Source organism: Schistocerca piceifrons, chromosome 3 (assembly GCF_021461385.2).
Source record: "Schistocerca piceifrons isolate TAMUIC-IGC-003096 chromosome 3, iqSchPice1.1, whole genome shotgun sequence".
NCBI classification, from domain to species: domain Eukaryota; kingdom Metazoa; phylum Arthropoda; class Insecta; order Orthoptera; family Acrididae; genus Schistocerca; species Schistocerca piceifrons.
The window spans coordinates 780,096,679-780,123,954 of NC_060140.1; the positions used below are offsets into that span (position 1 = coordinate 780,096,679).

Genomic DNA, 27,276 nt, shown 5'->3' on the forward strand with positions numbered 1-27,276 from the left:
GTTGACACCAACCTACATAGGGAGGAACGATCACCACGATAAAATACGGGAAATCAGAGCTCGTACGGAAAGATATAGGTGTTCATTCTTTCCGCGCGCTATACGAGATTGGAATAATAGAGAATTGTGAAGGTCGTTTGATAAACCCTCTGCCAGGCACTTGAATGTGATTTGCAGAGTATCCATGTGGATGTAGATGTAGACCTCAATAGAGACAATATTTTTGACAACTGCAATGAACACGCCCCTCCTATGGCCTCTAATCTGTCTTTCTGACATATGTTTCACGACTTGCTAAATATCTTAGAGCTTTCCACTTTCAGTTTCAGCCAGCTCTTGGTCCCAAGAATAATTGCCCGGAGGTCTTCCTGAACATGGAGAGTTACTAACATCAAAATAATCCTCCTTAAAATGATAAAATAATTTTCGTGTCATGCTTTTTCCAATGGTAGTATCCTCACACACAGCACACACTCTTTAGGAAAAAGGAGACATGCAGAGAAGAGCATCATTAACACTGACCTTTTTCTAGTAGATGCAGTTTGGAGACTAATTTAAGTTCCTTATTAAAGAAAAAGATCAGCTCTTTTGATAAACTGAAGATGCCTCTCAATAGAACTCATAAAACTGTTAAGATGAAATGAATGGAAATTTATTCCAGTAAGTCTTTGGAAATAAAAAGCACTATAGTCGGAGAAAGTGAGTATGCACATACACTCCTGGAAATGGAAAAAAGAACACATTGACACCGGTGTGTCAGACCCACCATACTTGCTCCGGACACTGCGAGAGGGCTGTACAAGCAATGATCACACGCACGGCACAGCGGACACACCAGGAACCGCGGTGTTGGCCGTCGAATGGCGCTAGCTGCGCAGCATTTGTGCACCGCCGCCGTCAGTGTCAGCCAGTTTGCCGTGGCATACGGAGCTCCATCACAGTCTTTAACACTGGTAGCATGCCGCGACAGCGTGGACGTGAACCGTATGTGCAGTTGACGGACTTGGAGCGAGGGCGTATAGTGGGCATGCGGGAGGCCGGGTGGACGTACCGCCGAATTGCTCAACATGTGGAGCGTGAGGTCTCCACAGTACATAGATGTTGTCGCCAGTGGTCGGCGGAAGGTGCACGTGCCCGTCGACCTGGGACCGGACCGCAGCGACGCACGGATGCATTCCAAGACCGTAGGATCCTACGCAGTGCCGTAGGGGACCGCACCGCCACTTCCCAGCAAATTAGGGACACTGTTGCTCCTGGGGTATCGGCGAGGACCATTCGCAACCGTCTCCATGAAGCTGGGCTACGGTCCCGCACACCGTTAGGCCGTCTTCCGCTCACGCCCCAACATCGTGCAGCCCGCCTCCAGTGGTGTCGCGACAGGTGTGAATGGAGGGACGAATGGAGACGTGTCGTCTTCAGCGATGAGAGTCGCTTCTGCCTTGGTGCCAATGATGGTCGTATGCGTGTTTGGCGCCGTGCAGGTGAGCGCCACAATCAGGACTGCATACGACCGAGGCACACAGGGCCAACACCCGGCATCATGGTGTGGGGAGCGATCTCCTACACTGGCCGTACACCACTGGTGATCGTCGAGGGGACACTGAATAGTGCACGGTACATCCAAACCGTCATCGAACCCATCGTTCTACCATTCCTAGACCGGCAAGGGAACTTGCTGTTCCAACAGGACAATGCACGTCCGCATGTATCCCGTGCCACCCAACGTGCTCTAGAAGGTGTAAGTCAACTACCCTGGCCAGCAAGATCTCCGGATCTGTCCCCCATTGAGCATGTTTGGGACTGGATGAAGCGTCGTCTCACGAGGTCTGCACGTCCAGCACGAACGCTGGTCCAACTGAGGCACCAGGTGGAAATGGCATGGCAAGCCGTTCCACAGGACTACATCCAGCATCTCTACGATCGTCTCCATGGGAGAATAGCAGCCTGCATTGCTGCGAAAGGTGGATATACACTGTACTAGTGCCGACATTGTGCATGCTCTGTTGCCTGTGTCTATGTGCCTGTGGTTCTGTCAGTGTGATCATGTGATGTATCTGACCCCAGGAATGTGTCAATAAAGTTTCCCCTTCCTGGGACAATGAATTCACGGTGTTCTTATTTCAATTTCCAGGAGTGTATGTTTGTGCAAGCGTGTGCGTATGCTTGTGTTTGCATGGCTTCTATTTCCAAAGAAGTCCTTTTTGGTTGAGAGCTAGAAGTTTTAGTAGTCTTTTCACTGTGCTTGTCTGCAACTCAATGCCTCCTCTATGTGGTGAATAGTAATCTATCCTTTCATAAGGTCCCTGTTATTTCATCCTGGGCTTTCCCTTGCCTGTGGACATCTGGTTGAAAAATTTATGAACATCTTTCACACGTATCATGGACAATGCCTACAGTTAGCTCCAGAAAAGAGGACATTATTGACTGGTTAAAATAAGAGGATTTCCACACCAGACAACTTTAGAAAGAGTGAATCAAGGAATTTCATAATTTAAAATTCCATAGTTATAATAAACTTCAGTTGCCTCAACATGTCTTAGACTAAATAGATAAAAATCATAGCGTACAATTCTGATACAGCCTCATTTTACTAAGACAACTTTCACTGATTTATGGTTCAAATGGAAGACAAATGAAAATTACATAAAAGTCAAAAAATAGGTTACGTGGTCTGTTTCGATAAAGATATTCATATTATTTTATTTAATACATTTAGACTGCAAGACCATGAATCAGAAAAATACTTGGGGATATATTCACAATTTACATGTCAACCCCAAAAAACAGGTGAGATTCAACTTCTATCTACATTGTTTTAGTATGTTCATCAACTGTATCATCATCAATAATTGAGCATAATACTCCCATCTGCATATACAGGGTGAACATTAATAAAACCAATAAACTGCAGGGCCAATCCCTGACTGGAAATGGAGGAAAAAAGGTCCTATGAACATATGTCCGGAAACACACGATAGCCACAATAGACGGCACTGACAAATGACTGTTCCTCTGACCATATCCTTTGTGTGTTGCAGCCTCAGTGATTGACACAGCATACTGTAAGCAGCAAAAAGGTCTGGTATTCATGTCAGGAACAAGCCGAGATGGTATCTGTGTACGCCATGCAGATGGAAATGGTCGAGTGGCGGCATGACAGTACCAAAACAAGTACCCTCATAGACACCAACCCCATTGCACAACATTTCACACCCTTTTTGGGCACTTGTGTGATCATGGATCCTTTCAGGTGGACGAATGTGCAGGGAGGTGGCGGACTGTGCAAAAACAAGATCTGGAGGACCAGCTCCTAAAGGATATCGAGATGAACCTTAGTACAAACTCCAGGCAAATGGCCCGCAAACAGGGTATAAGCCGACATACGATTATGTGTATAACGCATGATAACCACTACTATCCCTATCACCTGCAATCCTATGGAGGCCACTTTGAACATAAGTTGTGACTTAGATGCAATGCAGTACTGCACTGTGTTCCGAGATGATTTGCTATAGTTGCACACACACCGTCCATTTCTGAACACATGTTCACAGGACCTTTTCTCTTCCATTTCTAGTCAGGAATCTGTCCCTGCAGTTTGTTGGTTTTATTTATGTTCACCCTGTATGTCATGCATTTAATGTTAAAACACATGCAACAGGTAACATAACATTACCATGAATTTATATATGTGCCCATAAAATGTTATGTATAACCTTAATCATAGGATGAAAACAAAAAAAATACTGTCAGGTGGAAGAGTTACGAGTATACAGAAAAGTAATGAACAAATGAGAAAAATTTGCAAAGAGGTAACAAAAAAAAGTGCACCTTGATAACAGCCTCATATGTTAATGCTTCTGTTGAATGAAGTAATCGCTGAATAGTGGATTCCAGCTGATCCCTTGTTTCATTCCATTCCTTAATCTTGGCAGAATCCCAAGTATGTGGTAACCATTCATATTTAATATGATTTGCATCTCTCCGCCATATGATAACAATATGTAAGGAAGGCTCCAGTGGACCGCCTTCACCTGTTGAGAATGAAATTTTGTACCCGGGCAAAAATCTGTTTCCACTTACATCAAAAGTTTTTATAAAGCTATTATTTTCTATATATAAAGCAGCAAGTTTTTTTATATTAAAAAAAAAAAAAAAAGAGGGAGCCTTCAGTAGTTTCAGAAGCTGTACACAAGCTCATCTGAATATTTGCTCAACTTCTTGTTTAATACAAAATGATAATTCACTTATTTTACCTATTTTCCATTGTTCCTTCTACATTAGTCCTGTTTTGTGTGCTAGAGTATTAATTTAACTATTTCTATCTGGTGTCATGGAATAAGTTATGCCAGTTACAAAATTCTGTTGTCAAATTAAAAAGGTACCATCAAATTTTCACCACTATCTGCACTCCATGAGTTACCTTAGCATGTGTAATGGAGGGCAATATGTGTCTTTTTATTATTTGCTGAACAGATTACTATATAAAATAATGGAAAATAAAACTGAGGACTCTTAGATGACACAGTTTGACTTCGGAAGAGGAAACGGTAACTGAAAGGTAGTTCTGACATTGTGCTTGATACTGAAGCAAGACTCAAGAAAAACCAAGATATTTTCATACCATTTGTTGCACTAGAAAGAGATTTCAACACTGTAAAGAGGTGGAAAACATTTAAAATCATCAGAAGACGTACAGTTAAGACTGTAAAATAGCTGGGTAATCTTTATGCAAATGAATAAACGCATGGGCTTCACCTTGTATTACTTTTTGAAATCTATCATGAGCCACAAGCTATAAAATTAACTTATATTATTCTACTTACATCCAATTTCAAGTTTAAGAATTCTGAACAACATTCTCACAAGCAGCAAAAGGCTTATTATGCACGGTTATCTGAATTGTTCTGGTATTTGAAGAGATTTGTGTACCTAGTTAGAGAGCAATTAATGTGACAAAAGCAGAAACTTTTCACAAATCTATGTAAGTCGTTTAAAGTCAAATGAATATTCTGCCTTGATTTTGATGAGTGGGAACAAACTGGAATACATCTACATGAGCCACTAGTTTTAGTTTTCAGTACACGCCTGAGTTGGAAACAAATATTATTCATGGAAAATCCCAACAACTTTTTGGCTGACTTAAAAGATATTTCACTTTCCAAAACTTGGTATTCATTTGGCAGCTTGCACTCTAAATTACAACATTTGTCACATGAAACAAATTGAGTTTCCATGATAGTAAATCCACTGCTTACTAAACTAATTGTAGACATGAAATACAAAATCAAAAAACTTCAAAATATTAGAGTACATAATAAATCTGACATACTGAGGAATGAGTACTGCCCTTGTTACATACCGCTTGTTAGTGCATTTATAAACTCCATTTGTTTCTCCTGGAAAATATACACAAAACGAACTCTTTCCACATTGTATGACGATTCCTGGGCAAAATCCCTTAGTGCTTGTCTTGCATCATCATGGTATGGTGTATCTTGAGATACTAGCACTACACAGAGTCTCTTTCTTGGTCGTGACCACTCAGGAGGACATAATGCATCAAACATCCCCTACAACAAAATTCAGAGAAATTATTTCCAGTAATCCTAAACAGTTCTGAAGTTTCAGTTCTTATCTACTGCCACTCTTATCTATTACATTAGAAAAATGCATTTAATCACACGCCATTGATAGTTATTTGAAAGTCCGGTGGATAATAATCGCAACCTTTTACTATGATTCAGAATGAGAAATTTTTATATTATTGGGAAGGTGATCACAGATTTTAATGGTTGAATACTACTCTTTCCTTTCTATGGCTCACTGAAGCTGAGCCGTTGAATAGTATAATTCATTTCTTCTTCTAGAATTATAGTTACAATGATGTTGTTTTTAAATTATGATTGATTGTTGACAACAAACTTTATAAGGGTGTACATGTAAAGTGAAGCTGTTGCCAGTATGCCCAATTGTTTTAAGAGTTGTCTACAAGTTATTCTAGAGTGGAAATCAGACATTATCCTTATTGCATGCTCCTGTGCAACAAACATGTTTTAGTCAATGTCAATGATGAGTTACACCTGAATATCATGCCATAAGACACTAGTAAATGAAAACAGGAAAAGTAAGTCAACTTGTTGGCATTTTCGTATCCAAAATCTGATATTATCTGTAACAAAAGATGCATAGCTTAATGTGTAAGAAGCTCTGTTACCTGACTTGCAGCTGAGGTTCTTATCAATATAAACACCCAATAATTTATAATATTGTTTCATTTGTTGAAGCATTATTTCTAATGGTGTCCTTGTACTGAATCACTTGTCTTGTGCTTTATCTAAATTCACTGACAATCCATATCCAGAAAACTGATCATTTATTTTCAAGAAAATATTGTGAAGAGTGTTCCATATTGATTTACTCTTTAATTTCTCCCATCATTCATGTTACGCCATTTGGATCATTACAGTTGCAACAATGTAGTACTTTGGTTTAACAGTAGGTGACAGAACAATCACTAAAATTTTAATCCTTACACAGTACAACTCATTTTCCCAACTGCTGTCACTAAGTGTGTGGATAACAAGTTGTGCAATAATCCATGATGGCACTGTAAAATATGATTTCTGCACAAGAAGAGTGTAAATACAGAGGATATTGACAGGCTATTAGTGGCAGTGTGTGAAGAATGTGCACCATCACGAAAAGTGCTCTTTCAGCACAACAGTGTCAGTCTCCATGCAAGTTGGAACACCACGGCTGCCATCACTGTAATGGGATTCCAGGGACTTGGCCCATTCTGGTTACTACTTATTTACGGCTGTGAAGAAACCTCTGCATGGACTTCATTCGACAGACTTCCAGAAACTGCAAGCAGACTGCAGAAAAATGTTGTGAAAAGGATAAACAGAAGTTAAAGGGGCAAAGTCAGAGAATACAAAGGGTTTGGAAATACATGGAATGCCATTTCACCAATGGCAGCCTTGGTTGTTTGACTCACATGGGGATGAGCACTGCCATGTTGCAAGACCATTTTTTGTGATGGTGCACACACTCCGCACATCGCCACCAATCACCTGTGAATATCCTGCGTTTACCCCCTGTCTTCCACAGAAACCAACCACATTGTACAGTGCCAACCTGTTGTCCACACACGTAATGACAGCAGTTGGGAAAATGGGTTGCACTATATAGGGATTAAACTTCTAGTGACTGTCCTGCTGCCTATGGTTGGACCAAAGTACTGCGTACTTGCAACTGTAACGATGAGTCAAATAGCGCACCATGACTCTCAGAAAAAAATTAAGTGTAAATCAATATGGAATGCCCCTCATATTTACATTCTGAAGTATTGAAGTTGCTCCATTAGACTTTATTATAATGTTGCATGGTCATCAAAGAGTATTATTTCTGCTTCTTGGGTATATGATCGAAAAACAAGAGCAGACCCAATATTGATCCCTATGATATGCCTATGATGATTATTCATGAAGGTGCTTTTTCATTCCATACAATCCTTAAGTTTCTTAATGCGATGCTATGCACCATTTTGGTTAGATAGGATGTAAAACAATTGTATATGTGCGCACATCATGGTAGAGGTGGGGCAATGGTAGTTGTGGGTGTTTCATTTACCGTGGCCGCCGCACAGTTTGGGCGGTGCAGTTCAACAGCTGAAAACTACTTACAAGTGGAACTCCTAAGCTATAGTAGCGAGACTGCAAACACTTGTATGACCAATGACTCAATAAATCATTTGTTTCTTTTTACTAGAGCACTGAATAAGAAAATCAGTATGTAAACAACTGAGACAGCCACTTTCAATGGACAAACCATACAGTTCAGAAGGCATGAGCAAACCACTCCTTTGAAACAAAGGGCTGTTTCTGGCCAAAACAGAGAACAATAATGTGGTTCTGCACAGATCCCAAGTTTTAATGTTCAAGCTCTACCAGCATGATCTCTAATACCATAAAATTTGAGCCTCTGTAAGAGAATATTGTGAATTGCTCTATCAAATGCTTTTTGACAAGTTACAAAAATTATCAGTTGGCCATATTTTGCATTTTAAATTTTGCACAATCCAATTCATGTTTTGAAAAACAGCATGTTCAGTGGAGAGGTAAGTGGTGAGAATGATCAGTAATTGTTAATATACCTGTCTTACTACCTTTCATATAAAGAGATTTGGCAAAAGTATCTTTCAGTCTGGAAAATCCCTTGTAATAGTGATGTATTGCATATGTCACTAATACACTGCATATATGTGAAGAACAGAATTTTATTACTTTACTCAAGACATTATCATCAAATACTTGAGTTTCTGGTTATGAGGGAGTTTATTACATTCTTAATTTCTTGACAGACACGGAGAATTGCAGTTTGCCTGTATGTTACTTCTTGCATTTACTCTATTGGCTTATTTCTGGAACTGTCCACGACAATCTGCTGAGTTACCTCAAGGAAGTGATTATTAAATATGTTGGCTATCCGGTTGCTATCATTTATTATTTGGCTGTTATATGTAACATTTGTTAAATGATTTCCTGGTCTCTCTTTTAACTTTCACCTACATCAATTTAATTTTATAATCTGAATTACTAGTTTCAGATGTTATACTGAAACCCACCTGTCTAATCTTCAATCATAGGAAACCTCGTCTTTGTTTGGCATCTGAAATCTAACATTCACACAAAATAAGAGAAGCCTGCACTGAAGTACTTTGGAAAATAATTATTTTACAAATTATAGAACATCTGTATGAATGCAGAACACCAAAACATAGGAAGATAATGTGAAAAGTTCTCTGATCAGCAAAGGGGCGGTGTTCACATAAATGAAATTTTGTTTATATTATGTTGGTACATTTGTGAAACAATGAAAGTCTGGAATGCTGTGTCATCATAATATTCTATCTTTAAGAAGGTTTACTGCCAAGAGTTTGTTCTTCAGTTTTTTGACATAAGAAATGAGTGCCTGAATTACTCTCTCTTGAATGTAGTATACATGAAGGACACCAAAAACTGCACTATCAGCAAGGAAGGAAGATGAAAGTTTAACACTGCATTAATGACAAGATAATTAAGGATAGAATAGAAGGTTGGATAGGAGAGAATGAGAAATGATAACTTCATTCTCTTTTCAAAACAATCACACAAGCTGCACTATCATTTGTAAGATTTATGTGAACAGTTCAGTCAGAAGAACAAGTGTGGTGCATTTTACATAATGATATCTTTGTACATGACATAGATTAAATTTCTTGGCAGAAAAGGAGGCAGGAAGATTAAGATTTCACAGCTTGTTGATGATGAGAGCACTAGAAGAGGAGGATTTGTTCAACACTAAAGGGGAGGGGGGGGGGGGGGGGGGTTGAACTCCAATTTTCTAGTTGTTGTTGTTGTTGTTGTTGTGGTCTTCAGTCCTGAGACTGGTTTGATGCAGCTCTCCATGCTACTCTATCCTGTGCAAGCTTCTTCATCTCCCAGTACCTACTGCAGCCTACATCATTCTGAATCTGCTTAGTGTATTCATCTCTTGGTCTCCCTCTACGATTTTTACCCTCCACGCTGCCCTCCAATACTAAATTGGTGATCCCTCGATGTCTCAGAACATGTCCTACCAACCGATCCCTTCTTCTAGTCAAGATGTGCCACAAGCTGCTCCTCTCCCCAATTCCATTCAATACCTCCTCATTAGTTACGTGATCAACCCATCTAATCTTCAGCATTCTTCTGCAGCACCACATTTCGAAAGCTTCTATTCTCTTCTTGTCTAAGCTATTTATCGTCCACGTTTCACTTCCATACACGGCTACACTCCATACAAATACTTTGAGAAACGACTTCCTGACACTTAAATCTATACTCGATGTTAACAAATTTCTCTTCTTAAGAAACGCTTTCCTTGCCATTGCCAGTCTACATTTTATATCCTCTCTACTTCGACCATCATCAGTTATTTTACTACCCAAATAGCAAAACTCCTTTACTACTGTAAGTGTCTCATTTCCTAATCTAATTCCCTCAGCGTCACCCGACTTAATTCGACTACATTCCATTATCCTCGTTTTGCTTTTGTTGATGTTCATCTTATACCCTCCTTTCAAGACACTGTCCATTCCATTCAACTGCTCTTCCAAGTCCTTTGCTGTCTCTGACAGAATTACAATGTCATCGGCAAACCTCAATGTTTTTATTTCTTCTCCATGGATTTTAATACCTACTCCGAACTTTTCTTTTGTTTCCTTTATTGCTTGCTCAATATACAGATTGAATAACATCGGGGATAGGCTACAACCCCGTCTCACTACAAATTTTCTAGTATACTGCAGCATTTACAAGACAGGTGTTGACAGATCTGAGCAAAAGAAACAACTGAATTGGAGAAACATTTTCTCATCAGTACTGCAAACACTGTTATCCCGCTACTTATTTTTATCCTGTTTTGGGAAACCAGGAACCAAAGCGAGAGAAAAACTGGAAGCCTTCTCATAGGGTTAGATGACAGTTTTGTATGGACGGCAACAAATATAATAAACAGTAACTATGAGACCAGTACTAATCGACTACATGAAAGTCTCATATGTTCAGTGTCATTGTAGCAGTCAATTTGGAGTATTGTCCTGAGGACAAATGAGTGTTTACTGTTATGGATCCAAGTGAAGCTTTTAGACCAGGGAACTTGGCTGCTGAGTCCTCAGCCATCCTTACAGGGAATGAGGCCTGTAAAGTCACCCTGGATAAAGAACGTGTGCACTGTAAAAGAAAATGGCAACTTCGATGACAGAATAAGTGTGGCAAACACTTTCTTAAGGACAAGAAAAACTCTTGAGATCCCAGACAAAATCCAACAAACTGAGAAACAATTTATAAAAACTGGTAGATTATCACATACAGACAATGACTATCTTATTTGATAACAAATAAAACAGTCACAGCAAATTCCCAGAACTCAAATCTCTCATAGAAAGGTGACACATACAAATGACATAAAGAATTGAGAATATTGTGAAATTCATAGCAGAAATCATTCAACTCTATAACCACAAATGTAACATATATTGGAAAAATACATTAGATGGTCAAGGAGGTAAATTATTTACAGCAACAAGTCAAAACATTAAGTCCAGCAAAGTTCAAAATGCATACAAGTGAGAGTAACTGGAATCGGTGGATTTAGATTAATAACTGGAGGTATCAACCAGCTGCCAGATACAGATGTATCATTTGTTGAGTCATTCACAGATAGCCTAAACTTGAAAGGACAGACAGGTCCCGACCATATGGTAAAAGCAGGGACTGACTCATTCACCCAAGGCTGAATGGGAAGTTAAGCATATACAGGGTGGTCCATTGATTGTGACCGGGCCAAATATCTCACAAAATAAATGTCAAACGAAAAAACTACAAAGAACGAAACTTGTCTAGCTTGAAGGGGAAACCAGATGGCGCTATGGTTGGCCTGCTAGATGGCACTGCCATAGGTCAAACGGATATCAACTGCGTTTTTTTAAATAGGAACCCCCATTTTTTATTACATATTCGTGTGGTACATAAAGAAATACGAATGCTTTAGTTGGGCCACTTTTTTTCGCTTTGTGATAGACAGCGCTGTAATAGTCACAAACACATGGGTCACAATTTTAGACAAACAGCTGGTAACAGGTAGGTTTTTTAAATTAAAATACAGAACGTAGGTACGTTTGAACATTTTATTGTGGTTGTTCCAACATGATACATGTACCTTTGTGAACTTATCATTTCTGAGAATGCATGTTATTACAGCGTGATTACCTGTAAATACCACATTAATGCAATAAATGCTCAAAATTATGTCCATCAACCTCAATGCATTTGGCAATACATGTAATGACATTCCTCTCAACAGCGAGTAGTTCGCCTTCAGTAATGTTCGCCCATGCATTGACAATGGGCTGACACGTGTTGCCAGGCGTTGTCGGTGGATCACGATAGCAAATATCCTTCAACTTTCTCCACAGAAAGAAATCCGGGGACGTCAGATCCGGTGAATGTGCTTCTGCGACCAATCCACCTGTCATGAAATATGATATTCAATACCGTTTCAACCGCGTGCAAGCTATGTGCCGGACATCTATCATGTTGGAAGTACATCGCCATTCTGTCATGCAGTGAAACATCTTGTAGTAACATTGGTAGAATATTACGTAGGAAATCAGCAAACATTGCACCATTTAGATTGCCATCGATAAAATGGGGGCCAATTATCCTTCCTCCCATAATGCCGCACCATACATTAACCCGCCAAGGTTGCTGTTGTTTCACTTGTCGCAGCTATCATGGATTTTCCATTGCCCAATAGTGCATATTATGCCGGTTTACGTTACCATTGTTGGTGAATGATGCTTCGTCGCTAAATAGAACGCATGCAAAAAATCTGTCATCGTCCCGCAATTTCTCTTGTGCCCAGTGGCAGAACTGTACACGACGTACAAAGTTGTCACCATGCAATTCCTGGTGCACAGAAATACGGTACACGTGCAGTCGATGTTGATGTAGCATTCTGAACACCGACGTTTTTGAGATTCCCGATTCTCACACAATCTGTCTGCTACTGATGTGCGGATTAGCCGTGACAGTAGCTAAAACATCTTTGTTGCAGGTCGTGGTTGACATTTCACATGTGGTGAACACTTCCTGTTTCCTTAAATAACGTAACTATCTGGCGAACGGTCCGGACACTTGGATGATGTCGTCCAAGATACTGAGCAGCGTACATAGCACATTCCCGTTGGACAATTTGATTACAATAGCCATACATCAACACGATATTGACCTTTTCCGCAATTGGTAAAAGGTCCATTTTAACACGGGTAACGTATCACGAAGCAAATACCGTCCTCACTGGCGGAATGTTACGTGATACCATGTACTTATACGTTTGTGACTATTACAGTACCATCTATCACAAAGCGAAAAAAGTTGCCCAACTAAAACATTCATATTTCTTTACATACTACATGAATATGTAATAAAAAATGGGGGTTCCTATTTTTAAAAAACCCAGTTGATATCCATTTGACCTATGGCAGCACCATCTAGCAGGCCAACCATAGTGCCATCTGGTTTCCCCCTTCAAGCTAGACGAGTTTCGTTATTTGTAGTTTTTTCGTTTGATGCTTATTTCGTGAGATATTTGGCCTGGTCAGTATCAATGGACCACCTGTATGACAAACACTATTACGACGTAATACTGAATTCATTACTGCATAACTGGCTCCAACAACTACTCTGACAGCCTATTAACGGATCTGATATCTTCAACAATTTCATCAAAGACACAGAGATTTGGGACTAATGTGCTGTTACAGGGATGATAGCCACCAAAGTTTATTATGAGCAGAGAATTATTGTTTGGCAGATCTGTTATCCAATAATGTGCTCTTAGCAAATACTGTTGGGTATATTTAGAGAAACAATATTTGAGAAAGACTGTGTCACAATTGTGTTGTTTTAAATGAATACACAGGTGATATATGTCATGGGACACCACCTCATATCATGTCGGACCTCCTTTCCCCAGGACAGTACAGCAACTTGACGTGGTAAGCACTGAAAAAGTCATAGGAAGTAACCTGCATAAATATTGAGCCATGCTGTCTCTACAGCTGTCAATTACAAAAGTGTTGCTAGTGTGGGGTTTTGTACATGAACTGACCTCTTGCTTATGTCCTATAAATGTTAAATGGGAATCGTGTCGGGTGATTTGGATGGCCAAATCATTCGCCTGAAATGTCCAGAATGTCCTTCAAACCAATTGTAAGCAACTGTGACCTGGCACGCTGTCATCCACACAAATTCCATCATTTTTTGGGACCATGAAGTCCATGAACGGCTGCAAATATTCTCGAAGTACCCGAACATAACAATTACCAGTCAATGATTGGTTCAGTTGTACCAGAGGGCCCAGTCCATTTTGTGTAAATGCAGCCCACACCATTAATAAGTTTGCACAATGCCTTGTTGACAATGTGAGTCCATGGCTTTGTAGGGTCTGCACCACACTTGAAACCTACCATCAACTCTTTAACAACTGAAATCAGGACTCATGTGACCAGGCCACAGTTTTCCGGGGTCCAATTGATAGGCCCACAAGCGCAGGAGAGGCACTGCAGGCAATATCGTGCTGTTAGCAAAGGCACTCGCATCTGTCGTCTGCTGCCGATAAATCTTGCCATGTTGTCCTAATAGATATGTTCATCATACATCCTACACTGATTTGCTTGTCTGTTGGCACTGACAACTTTGTGCACACACCACGTTCTTGGTCATTACATGAAGGCCATTGACCATTACATTATCCATGGTGAGAGGTAATGCCTGAAATTTATTATTCCTTGCACACCCTTGACACTGCGGATCTTGGAATATTAGATTCCCTAACGATTCCTGAAATGGACACTACCATGCAATAATCACATTGGAACCTTTTCACACGAAACATCTGAGTACAAGTGACAGAGTAGCCAATGCACCTTTTACACCCCATCTACATGATACTACTGCCATCTGTATGTGGGAAAATCACTATCCGATGACTTTTGTCACCTCAGCATATATCACCAGTAGGGACAATAGAAAACAGAGCCACAGAATTAATATTATTTCTAATTATAGCTTATGCAAATGGTACAGAACAGAAAGTCGCTAATATCTATCAATGTACTCCCCGCCATGCACTGTACATCAGCTTGCAGTGTACATATGTAGACAGATGTGTAGACAAGATACAGTCGCTCACAAAGAAAGCAAATCTAACAAGTTTTTTTAATACTGTGTACAGAATATATACACACATAAAAAAAGTTTTGCATCACCTCGGTTCCTAGAACTCCTGAAGACAGACGTTGACTGTGGATATTGTATCACAGACACAGTCCCTTTGACTGACCAGATATGTCCCTAAACAAGCCAAAAGATGTAAACAAGCATGCAGGAGCAGCGACTGTTAGATGGAGGGGGTCCGACAGCCGATCAGTTCCAGTCATTCCACCAGGAAAGAGGTACATGGCTCGTGTTGTCTGTAGTTCAATCATGCCTAGACGGTCAATACCGCGGTTCGATCATGTCCGCATTGTTATTTTGTGCCAGAAAGGGCTCCCAGGTGTCTCCGAGTGAACTAAAGGGATGTTGTTCAGACATGAAGGAGATATAGAGAAACAGGAACTGTTGTTGACATGCCTCGCTCAGGCTGCCCAAGGTCTACTACTGCGGTGGGATGACCGCTACCTATGGATTATGGCTCGGAGGAACCCTGACAGCAACACGAACATGTTGAATAATGCTTTTCGTGCAGCCACAGGACGTTGTTTCACAACACAAACTGTGCGCAATAGGTTGCATGATGCGCAACTTCACTCCCAACATCCATGGCGAGGTCCATCTTTGCAACCACGACACCATACAGCGCATTACAGATGGGCCCAACAACATGCCAAATAGACCGCTACAGATTGGCACCACGTTCTCTTCACCGATTAGTATCACATATGCCTTCAACCAGACAGTCGTCCGAGACATGTCTGAAGGCGACCCGGTCAGGCTGAACGCCTTAGACACGCTGTCCAGCGAGTGCAGCAAGGTGGAGGTTCTCTGCTGTTTTAGGGTGGCATTATGTGTGGCCGATGTACACCGTTGGTGGTCATGAAAGGCGCTGTAACGGCTGTACAATACACATATTGGCAAGGCATTTGTCTTCATGGACGATAATTTGCGTCGCATGATGCACATCTTGTGAATGACTACCTTCAGGATAACGGCATCGCTCGACTAGAGTGCCCAGCATGTTCTCCAGACATGAACCCTATCAAACATGCCTGGAATAGATTGAAAAGGGCTGTTTACGGATGATGTGATCCACCAACCACTCTGAGGGATCTATGCCAAATCGCTGTTGAGGAGTGGGACAATCTACACCAACAGTGCCTTGATGAAATTGTGGATAGTATGCCACGGCGAATAAGGCATGCATCAATGCAAAAGGATGTGCTACTGGGTATTAGAGATACCGGTGTGTGCAGCAATCTGGACCACGACCTTTGAAGGTCTCACTGTATGGTGGTACAACATGCAATGTGTGGTTTCTATGAGCAATAAAAAGGGCGGAAATGATGTTTATGTCGATCTCTATTCCAATTTTCTGTACAGGTTCCGGAACTCTCAGAACCGAGGTGATATAAAACCTTTTTTTATGTTTGTTGTACAGAATTAAACAAAATAATCCTCCAGGAAAAAGTTTTGCTGACAGTGGTCTGACTGCACTGTAGCACTTTGTATGCCTGATTGTTCTAACACAAAATTTAAAATTTTTATTTATGAATTCTTTCAAGATTAGAACACTGAATGTTTTACGTGTCATTTTTTCATGCAGGCTGATAAAATATTGATATTTATATCCATCTACAAACAGATGTTTAGACCTTTATTTTCTGTAATATTGAGCGTACTTATTAACTCTCATTCCTGATACCTAAATATTCCAAAACTTCTTTAAAACGCTATTCCAGCAATCCTTACATTGTTTTGCAAGACCAGTCTCCAAAATGTTAACTCCACATAAAGTCACTGTAAATGCATATAAAACGGTAAACTGTACAAGAATTCTTATCTTTTTCAAATAAGACATCAGAATGATTACAGTAATGTTACAAAGAAATCTAGGATTGGCATCTGACCTGTGAAGACAATCTGGGAAGCATTAGATATTTGTTACTATTAATAATATCCTGCATTGTTTTTATTGGCATGTCTGACATGCTCAGACTTGCAACCGGACGATCAATATTTTCATTGAAAAGCAATAGAGTATCAATATCACTAGGAACTTTGTACTTCTTTTGAACAGATCCAGTGGCAGGAGAATTCAGTTGCACAAACCTGAAAAGAGAAAAAAAGATTAGCAACAATATGTTAATAGTTATTAAGATGCTGCCAAATACAAGAAATTGAATTTGTAATATGATCATCTGTCAAAACCTGAATGACCACCTTTTGCAGCTTGAGACATGCAGGAAGGCAGTCACGGTTCTGAGAGGGATTGAGAGGGATGTGGCACCATGCTGACTCCAGTCCTATGGCCAGCTGCATTACGTTTCTCAGTTGAGGACCAATGGTGCAAAGAGCTCGAGTGAGGTAGTTCCACAGATTCTCAACTGGGTTTAAATCTGGGTAGTTTGGTGGCCAAGGGTGTATAGTACTCGCCCTGGTGCTCTTTGAACCACACATATACACTGCAAGCTGCGTGACATGTTGCACTGTCCTGCTAGTAGATCCCACTGAGCCGAGGGAAAACAAACTGCATGTAGGGGTGGACTTGGTCCACAAGGATAGATGCATACATGTGTTGATCCACTGTGCCATCCAGAATGATGAGCTCACCCAGGGAATTCCATGAAAACATTCCCCAGACCATACACTTCCGCCTGGTTGTAAGGCGTTTGCTTTACGACGTTTCATGCTATATACACCACACGTCTGCACAATTGAGCATAAAATGTGATTCTTCCGAAAAGGGAACCTGTCACAATTCAACGAACATGTAGTTGTGGTATTAGCGTGCAAATTTCAGCCTTCGTTGCTGATGAAAGCAGTCAGCATGGGTGCATGAACCAGGTGCCTGCTGTGACGGCTCATGCGCAGCAACGTTCACTGAGGAGACACTGCTGGTAGACACTTGGTTAATCTGAGAGGTCAGTTGCTCAACCAACTGCACATCTATTCACTTATACACATCTCCGCAGCCGTCGGTCATCCCTGTCATCTATGGGCTGTGGCAGTTGCCTTGGCACCAGTTTTAGGCAGCGCCCTTTCGCCATCATTGCATAAGAGGGGGACCCAAAAATAACCGGAATTTCTTTCTAGAAAGCATATACTTTATTGTTTTCAAATACAACCTTAATCTCCTTCGAAGTACTCTCCATTAGCATTAATACACTTGTCCAAATGTTCATTCCAGTGTTCGAAGCACCTTTTAAATTCGTCCTCTTTGATACCTGCTAGCACTTTCATGACAACGGGTTTTACGACTTCCACATCCACAAAACGCTTCCCTCTAAAGTCTCTTTTCATCCTCGGGAATAGGAAGAAGTCTGAGGGTGCTAAATCCGATAAATATGGCGAGTGGGTCAAGATAGTCGTCTTCGCTGAGACCAAAAACTGGCGAACGCTGAGAGCTGTGTGTGCGGGAGCGTTGTTGTGATGTGAGAACCACATGCCAGAATCCCACAAAGCCGGACGTTTTCGCGACAAACTTCTGCGAAGTCGTTTCATAGCCTCCAAATAAAATTGTTGGTTTACTGCCTGGTTTTTAGGGACAAATTCAGAGTGTACGATTCCTTTGATGTCAAAAAAACAGATCAACATCATTTTCACATTCGATTTCACTTGTTGAGCTTTTTTTGGTCGAGGTGAGCCAGGTGACTTCCATTGTGATGACTGTTGTTTACTTTCTGGATCGTACCCATAGCACCGTGACTCATCACCTGTAATGATTTTGTTGAAAAAAATGTGGATCATCTTTGAATGCATGCTTCATTTCAAGACAGGCTTGAATGCGATGATCCCTTTGATCTCCGGTAAGAAGCTTCGGCATGAATTTTGCTACCACTCTTCGCATCCCCAAATCGATTGTCAAGATGCGCTGAATTGAGCTCAAGGACAACCTGGACAAGTTCTAGAGTTGCTCGATTGTCTTGCGTCGATCTTCACTGATGAGATCACGGATTTTGTCAATGTTGTCTTTGCTTCGAGCAGTTGAAAGTTGACCGGAATGGGGCTGATCTTCAACCACCATTTCTCCATTTTTAAACTGAGAAAACCATTCGTACACTTGTGTTTTACTAAGAGAATGGTCTTTGTAGGCTGTCTGAATCATTGCAACAGTTTCTGCTGGGTTCTTGCCGAGCATGAAACAAAACTTTATTGCCGCATGTTGTTCGTAAGAACTAACCATTTCCTCGTGTCACGTCTGCACTGTATACACACTCAAAGAACTGCCAAAGAAACCAGACTTCTCACTGTTGGGTGACACCGCGTGGCAGAATGACTCAGCAGAGCTCCTACTGCAAGCCTCTGGCGGCACAAGCTGCTACTACAAGTACACAATGTACAGCATTACGATTCCGGTTATTTTTGGGTCCCCCCTCGTACTTTAGCCATGATGTAGGTGAACAGTTTACAAGCTTAGCTGTTTTGGAAATGCTACCACCTTTGGCCTGAAAGCCAATTATCAAGCCCTTCTGGACATCTGCTAAATTGCTCATTTCTGCGTTACAACAAATGCACTGTTTTCCGCATCCCCCAACATGCTTTATATACACCCTCCACTGCTAGTGCTGCCACCTGCTGTCACTGAGTGGCTATTTCTTGTTGACATTGAACATAGGCAGTGGCCTCATTAATGTTACTGGACAGTCTATATATTTTAGATACCTCTGTAATGAAGACGAAAATATCAATAAAGAATAAAAACTGAGTGACAACTGCTAAGCCACACCAAGATTTCCACACCTCTAAATGTGCAGCAGTGATGCAATGAACTGTTATGGGTCCCTATCAACCTGGTTGTCTCAACAGTAAGGGCAAGTGTTATCAAGTTCACTATCAGGACCGATCTTCTGGAATCGGTCTGTGTGTTGATCCAAGGAGACTTGAGAAGGATAAGAATTTAACATGTCTTCTGCAATGTTGACATTAGGAATTGAGCAGAAGCTCAATCCACCATATCAGCATTCACATACAGCAGTACAAGGAAACCACTGAAAACTTAAAATTTGGAGAAAATGATTGGGGCATATATCCAGAAATAAAAGTTGCACATTTCGCTCCATAAGTGACCAAAGTTTGAAAGCAAATAGCTACATGGCTAGAGGGCAAATATAAGGATGTAGAGGCTTATCTCGCTAGGGGTAAGCTAGATACTACCTACAGGAAAATTAAAGAGACCTTTGGAGAAAAGAGAAACACTTGTATGAATATCAAGAGCTCAGATGGAAACTCAGTTCTAAGCAAAGAAGGGAAAGCAGAAGGGTGGAAGGAGTATATAGAGGGCCTATTCAAGGGTGATGTACTTGTGGACAATATTTTGGAAATGGAAGAGGATGTAGAAGAACACAAAATGGGAGATATGATACTGCGTGAAGAGTTTGACAGAGCACTGAAAGACCTGAGTCGAAACTAGGCCCCGGGAGTAGACAACATTCCATTAGAATTACTGACAGCCTTGGGAGGGCCAGTCCTGACAAAACTCTACCATCTGTTGAGCAAGATGTATGAGACAGGCGAAATACCCTCAGATTTCAAGAAGGATATAATAATTCCAGTCCCAAAGAAAGCAGGTGTTGACAGATGCGAAAATTACCGAACTATCAGTTTAGTAAGTCACAGCTCCAAAATACTAACGCGAATTCTTTACAGACAAATGGAAAAGCTGGTAGAAGCTGACCTCGGGGAAGATCAGTTTGGATTCCGTAGAAATATTGGAACATGTGAGGCAATACTGACCCTACAACTTATTTTAGAAAATAGATTAAGGAAAGGCAAACCTTCATTTCCAGCATTTGTAGACTTAGAGAAAGCTTTTGACAATGTTGAATGGAATACTCTCTTCCAAATTCTGAAGGTGGCAGGGCTAACATACAGGGAGCGAAAGGCTATTTACAATTTGTACAGAAACCAGATGGCAGTTATAAAGAGTCGAGGGACATGAAAGGGAAGCAGTGGTTGGGAAGGGAGTGAGACAGGGATGTAGCCTCTCCCTGATGTTATTCAATCTGTATATTGAGCAAGCAGTGAAGGAAACAAAAGAAAAATTCAGAGTAGGTATTAAAATCCATGGAGAAGAAATAAAAACTTTGAGGTTCGCTGATGACATTGTAATTCTGTCAGAGACAGCAAAGGACTTGGAAGAGCAGTTGAACGGAAAGGACAGTGTCTTGAAAGGAGGATATAAGATGAACATCAACAAAAGCAAAACGAGGATAATGGAATGTAGTCGAATTAAGTCAGGTGATGCTGAGGGAATTAGATTAGGAAATGAGACACTTAAAGTAGTAAAGGAGTTTTGTTACTTGGGAAGCAAAATAATTGATGATGGTCGAAGTAGAGACGATATAAAATGTAGACTGGCAATGGCAAGGAAAGCGTTTCTGAAGAAGAGAAATTTGTAAACATCAAGTATAGATTCAAGTGTAAGGAAGTCATTTCTGAAAGTATCTGTATGGAGTGTAGTCATGTATGGAAATGAAACATGGACGAAAAATAGTTTGGACAAGAAGAGAATAGAAGCTTTCGAAATGTGGTGCTACAGAAGAATGCTGAAGATTATATGGGTAGATCACATAAGTAATGAGGAGGTATTGAACAGAATTGGGGAGAAGAGGAGTTTGTGGCACAACTTGACTAGAAGAAGGGATCGGATGGTAGGACATGTTCTGAGGCATCAAGGGATCACCAATTTAGTACTGGAGGGCACTGTGGAGGGTAAAAATCATAGAGGGAGACCAGGAGATGAATACCCTAAGCAGATTCAGAAGGATGTAAGTTGCGGTAGGTACTGGGAGTTGAAGAAGCTTGCACAGGATAGATTAGCATGGAGAGCTGCATCAAATCAGTCACAGGACTGAAGTCCGCAACAACAACAACAACAACAGCTACAGTGTGAGGCTACTTGGCATGAACATAAATATCACTATAGAGACAGAACAGAGGCTCAGATTGACAAAAGTTGGGAAGGGTATTATTCTTTTCAAAAGCCTACCCCTAAAGTTGAATTGAATTGAATTGAATTTTATTTGATCCTGTAAGATTACATCATGTACAGTAAATGTACGTGTAATATAGGACATGTCAAAGTATTAAAATTCTTTATCAATTATTTTTCTACACCTTTAGCTTGCATTTTTACATCACTGATAATGAGTAACAATATATACAAATTTAATGGCATAAGTATTCTGCAACACTGTAAAACTCTTTTTCAATGAGATAGTCTTTAAGTTTCTTTGTAAATTCATTGTGAAGTACACTATCTTGCAAGGTTTTGGGCAGACTTCTTAGTAGTCTGATACCAGAGTACTGGGGTCCTTTTTCTAGCATTGCCAGTCGGTGGGGTATGCTCCGTACTTCATTCTTCTTTCTTGTATTGTGGGTGTGTACACTAGCATTTGTAATCCAGTCCTCACTACCTTTTGTGATGTACATTATTGTTTTGTATATATATAATGATGAAAAAGTTAAGATACCTAAATTCTTGAAACAGTTTCTGCATGTTTCAGAGGTCTTTCTTCTTAAAATGGTCCTAATTGCTTTTTTTTGTAATGTGAACACTCGTTTTGTCTCTTGTTTGTTTGAGTTTCCCCACACCGTCACTCCATACTGTAAGTATGGTTCGAAAAGTCCATGATACACTGTACACAGAAGGTTCTTGTCTGAATACTGTGATAGCTGCATCATTAAGAATATGACAGAGCTCAGTTTCTTACAGACATTATTAATATGTTTTTTCCATTTCAGTTCATTATCCACAAGAATACCTAAGAATCTAGAAGATTCTACTTCTTCCAGCCTTGTTCCGTCAACCTCTAAATCCATGTCTACAGCCTTTTCCTTGTTTTTAAACACTGCATACATAGTCTTTTTTAGATTTATAACCAGTTCATTTTCCAACAGCCATTGAGCTGTGACATTTGCAGATATGTATGCTCTTCTCTCAAGCTGTTCCATATTTTGGTCACTATTTAGTATTGTCATGTCATCAGCATACAATATTTTCTTTTCTTCCTCCTCAACACCTATATCATTAACAAATACATTAAATAACAATGGCCCCATTACCGAACCCTGCGGCACTCCATATTTGATGGATTGGGTTTCTGATTGGTATGAGTTTCCTAATGATACATACTGCTTGCGGTTGCACAAGTATGATTTTATCCATTCACCTGGTTGCCCCCGAACGCCATAGTTGCTTAATTTTTGTATCAGCATTTCATGGTCAATGGTGTCAAATGCCTTTGAAAGATCCAGAAACATTGCAGAGACAACCTTTTTCTCATCTAAGGACTGTAAAATGTATTCTGTTAGACTGACAATTGCTGATTCTGTAGATTTACCCTTTCTGAAACCATGTTGTGAGGTCATGAGAATGTTATGTTTGTCCAAATAGTTAACTAATCTGGTATACATAAGCATTTCTAGGATTTTTGAGAAACCTGATATCAGTGAAACTGGTCTGTAGTTGTTGGGATCATCCTTACACCCTTTCTTGTACACTGGCACTACCTTCGTTATCTTCAGTTTTTCTGGAAAAATTGCATCTCTGAAAGAACAGTTTGCTATGTTCAGCAGTGGTGTTATTATCTCCTCACATACCAGCTTTATTACATGATTTGATATTTCATCATCACCAGCTGATTTCTTGGACTTCAGTTTCTGTATAGTTTTCCGCAATTCATCTTCCGTGACTGGTCTTAAGAACATAGTACTGCATGATCTTCTTGGTACCTTAATACCCTTCTGTTTTTGACTATTTCTTTCCAATTTTAGGTTTTCTACTACACTGATATAGTTATTATTCAGTATGTTTGCTATTTCCATACCATCTGTGACCACTGTGTTGTCTACTTTAATTGACCTAATACCTTCTTCTTTGTTTGACCCATCTTTTTCCTTTCTTTCAGCATTGATTGCCTTCCAAGCTGCCTTTGCCTTGTTTTTTGAGTTCGCTATAGTGGTGTCAATTGCTCTTGCTTTCGCTTCTCTTATTGTTTTTCTATACTTCTTTTTTAACATTTTATAGTTTTCAGCTTCGCCCATCCGTCTCACATCCTGAAGCTTCCTTCGCTGTTCTAGTATTTCACTCGTAATCCACTGTGTTTGATCTTGATGCCTTTCTTGTCTCTTTACTTTGGGAAATGCTACATTAAAATGGTACTTAATTGTTGAAATAAATGCATCATATTTTTCATTTACACTCTGGGCCTGTAGGATTTCATTCCAGGTTTCCTTACTTAACATTGTTCTAAAGATGTTGATATTTTGTTCACTGATGATCCTAATTTCTTTGGTTGTTTGTTTTGGTTCTGATACTGTGTCATTACTTCTGCAAAAGCTGATTAGTTGTCCATGATGATCAGATATTTCTGTCTGAACTACATGTGACTCATAGTTACACATATTAGTAATTATGTTGTCAATAATTGTCTCACTTTGTGAAGTCACTCTTGTTGGTGCAGTTATTGTCACTTTCATGTTATGCTGTATTAACAATTCTTCAAAATCCTGTCTTATTTTTGTGTCTTTTCCCATGTCAATGTTGAAGTCTCCACATATAATAAGATTTCTCTTCATATTCATTCTCAATAAGCTAGCAACTTTTTTTAGAAAGATGCTAATATTGCCACATGGTGACCTGTACACACAAAACACTCTAAAATCTTCTGCCACTATACCAGTAACTTCAAAGTCTTTTTCTCTAGCTATGGGAAATGTAGCAGCTTCACTGTTTACATTCTTTGAAAGAGTACCTGTTTTAATATATATACAAACGCCACCACCCTTATATTTAGATCTGCAGAAGTAACTAGCTAGTTTGTAGTCCTTTACTGCCACATTATGTATTTTACTTTCAGTTAGTCCATGTTCACTTATGCATAATATGTCTGGTCTTACTTCACTCAGGAGTACTTCTGCTTCTAATTTTTTGTTACCAAAGTATTGAATATTTTGATGAAGTACTTTTATGTAATTTTTATTTTGTTGGTTTACATGTTGTGAGCTGTATTCTGGGGCAAATTCTTTAGTATCGTCTTTTTTTGTATGGTGCTTATATTTTTCTTTTCCAGCTGGAGTGTATGATTTTTCATCCCCTTCAGGCCATATTAGTTTCCCTTGCATCTAATGATTTTGCAGACATCTGCAAACATTCTGCTGAACGTTACAGACCCCAGTCTATTTAAATGCAAGCCATCCTTCGCTAGTGAGTTTTTACATAGGAATTTGTTTGGGTCTATAAAAATTGCCCCAAGACGATCACATTGTTCTTTAAGAGCACAGTTTATTTTGGCGATATATTTTTCACTCACCGACCTTCTGTTTATGATTCTGCTAAGTATCAGACGAGATCCTGCATACATATTTCTTGCAGTACGAATCATGTTTCTTGTTTCGCTTGCCATTTCTTCCTCACTGCTGCTCCTTAACGAATTCGTCCCAACATGTATGAACACCCCATTATAGTTATGTCTGGTTTCAGAATCTGGTTCTGCAGTATCTTGTCTTGCATTTACCATATTTTTAAAATGTTTACCGAGTTGATGCGTTCTAATGCCAGGTCGTACGTCGATCTTGCAATTGGGGACAGCGATATTCTTCAGCAGCGAATCGCCAATTATTAAAAAGTCATTTTCCTTTTGTTGCGTATCTGTCGCCTTGTTTTTCCTTTTGCTGTATGTCACCACCTTCCATTTATATTTATCTTCCGGTTTTTGGCTTACTGAGTTTACCGAGACATCAACGGGAACACTTGAAAAAATGTTGTTTTTAAAGTACGATCGGTCATTCGTATTTTCGCGATCTTCTTGCTTTTCCGTTTGATGGCTTTTACACACACAGGACTTCTTTTCTTGTATTAATGTATCGTTTTCTTTCTTGATGGTTGAAAGTTCGGTTTTTAATGCCTCAATGTCACTTCGTAGTAACTTTATAATTTCGTTTTTTGTATCAACTGCACTTACAAGATCGGCCGTTTCGTCACGTAAACAACCGTGACATGTCCACGGAAAATCATCGCTGACGAACTTTAGATTTACTTTCGCGCACTTTTCGTGTAACCAGAAGTTGCATTTGATACACAGAATACCCTTCATCACACGCTTTTTACATTCTCTACACGAAGAACTGTTCATTTTTTGCCTTTTTAACGAGAGAGAAGCGTCACTACACTTTCCTATCGGCGCCATCTTAAATTGTGTGATTGTGGGGAAACATAAAACATAATTATTTATGATCAACAGGGAAATGAACATTATTCCTCCCAATGTCAGACCAACGCTCAACCACTGTGCCACCTATCTTGGTAATATTATTGTAATATGTCTAAAAACAACCCAAGTGGCTATGATAGTGGAAGAGTAGTTGACCAGCTTGAGATGAGTCACAGCAACACCACCATTTTCAAATGTAATTAAGAGTTGCAAAGAGTGTTTCCTCGTGACTGAAGGAAGTTCCTTGCAAGTGTAAAGAGAGGGGCAAAAGGTATTTTCTCGTGACTAAATAAAGTAGCTTTTGGAGAAGGAACAGCTGTGAATATGACTGTGGAGGTTGTAGAAGGTATACAACACATGGTACACAGACCAACTAGTGAATTGGAACATGTTTGTCACTGCTCCGCATATCCCTCTCCCTCTCCCTCTCTCTTTTTCATTTTCTCTTGGCTTGTACACTTTTAACTGGTGTATTTAAATTTTGTGGGTATGGACTTGTGGACAAATGCCTAAATTCAGAGATTAAATAATGAAACAACAAACTCATGAATAACTTATTTAAAATGCAATCACTCGTTTATTCAAAGTATTTTGCATACGATGCAAATATGATGTATTAGCATCAAATCTGGGCGGTTTGTATGTATGTCTGTTCCTGTCACATGATATAAAAAAGTGACTATCGACTTCATTTTCCTACTCATCTCATAGGTGACCTGTGAAGAAAGCACAGTGTCCAGTAGAATGGCCAGATGGCAGCATAGTGTGTTTCAACAATCGCCACTAACTGCCATGCCAGACTACTGTGATGTACGGGACGTAATGATAGAGCTAACAGTACTGGTCATTGACAATGTTCTATGATGAATCTCAGTTTACATTTTGAGATATTCCAAACACGATCTAGTGTGGAAGCAATGAAGAACGTACTGAATTGTGACAATTACAATGAGTCTTGAGCCATGGTCTAGGTGGGAATCATAATCAGTGTAAGAGCTACATGGTTGGAAGGATAAGTTTGATTTTTCTGAGGCATACTGGATACCTGTATAGGTTCCACTATCAGGTGGAAGACAACTTCTATACCAATGTTCTTAACATAGTGATCAGTAAGAACATTAAGTGAGAGGAGTGCCCTGCAAATTTTTCACATGCGAATTTCAAATAGCAAATGTGAGATGGAACATGTTGTACTCACATGATAGTAAGATCTTACCAATTTCAAGTTATAAAAAAAATAATAGATATATATTAAA

The 27,276-nt window shown here is 39.9% G+C and overlaps 1 protein-coding gene across 1 annotated transcript in view; it reads right to left on the reverse strand.

Annotated features, from left to right (window-relative positions):
* The window catches only part of LOC124788021 (dnaJ homolog subfamily C member 16), a 176,346-nt gene that overhangs the window by 104,641 nt on the left and 44,429 nt on the right, over positions 1 to 27,276 (reverse strand). The window contains exons 6-8 of the mRNA XM_047255082.1: positions 16,715 to 16,916; positions 5,363 to 5,573; positions 3,832 to 4,034 (exon numbers count right to left, since the gene is read on the reverse strand). Of these exons, the coding sequence (XP_047111038.1) occupies positions 3,832 to 4,034; positions 5,363 to 5,573; positions 16,715 to 16,916 (616 nt within the window). The remainder of the gene's footprint in view (positions 1 to 3,831; positions 4,035 to 5,362; positions 5,574 to 16,714; positions 16,917 to 27,276) is intronic.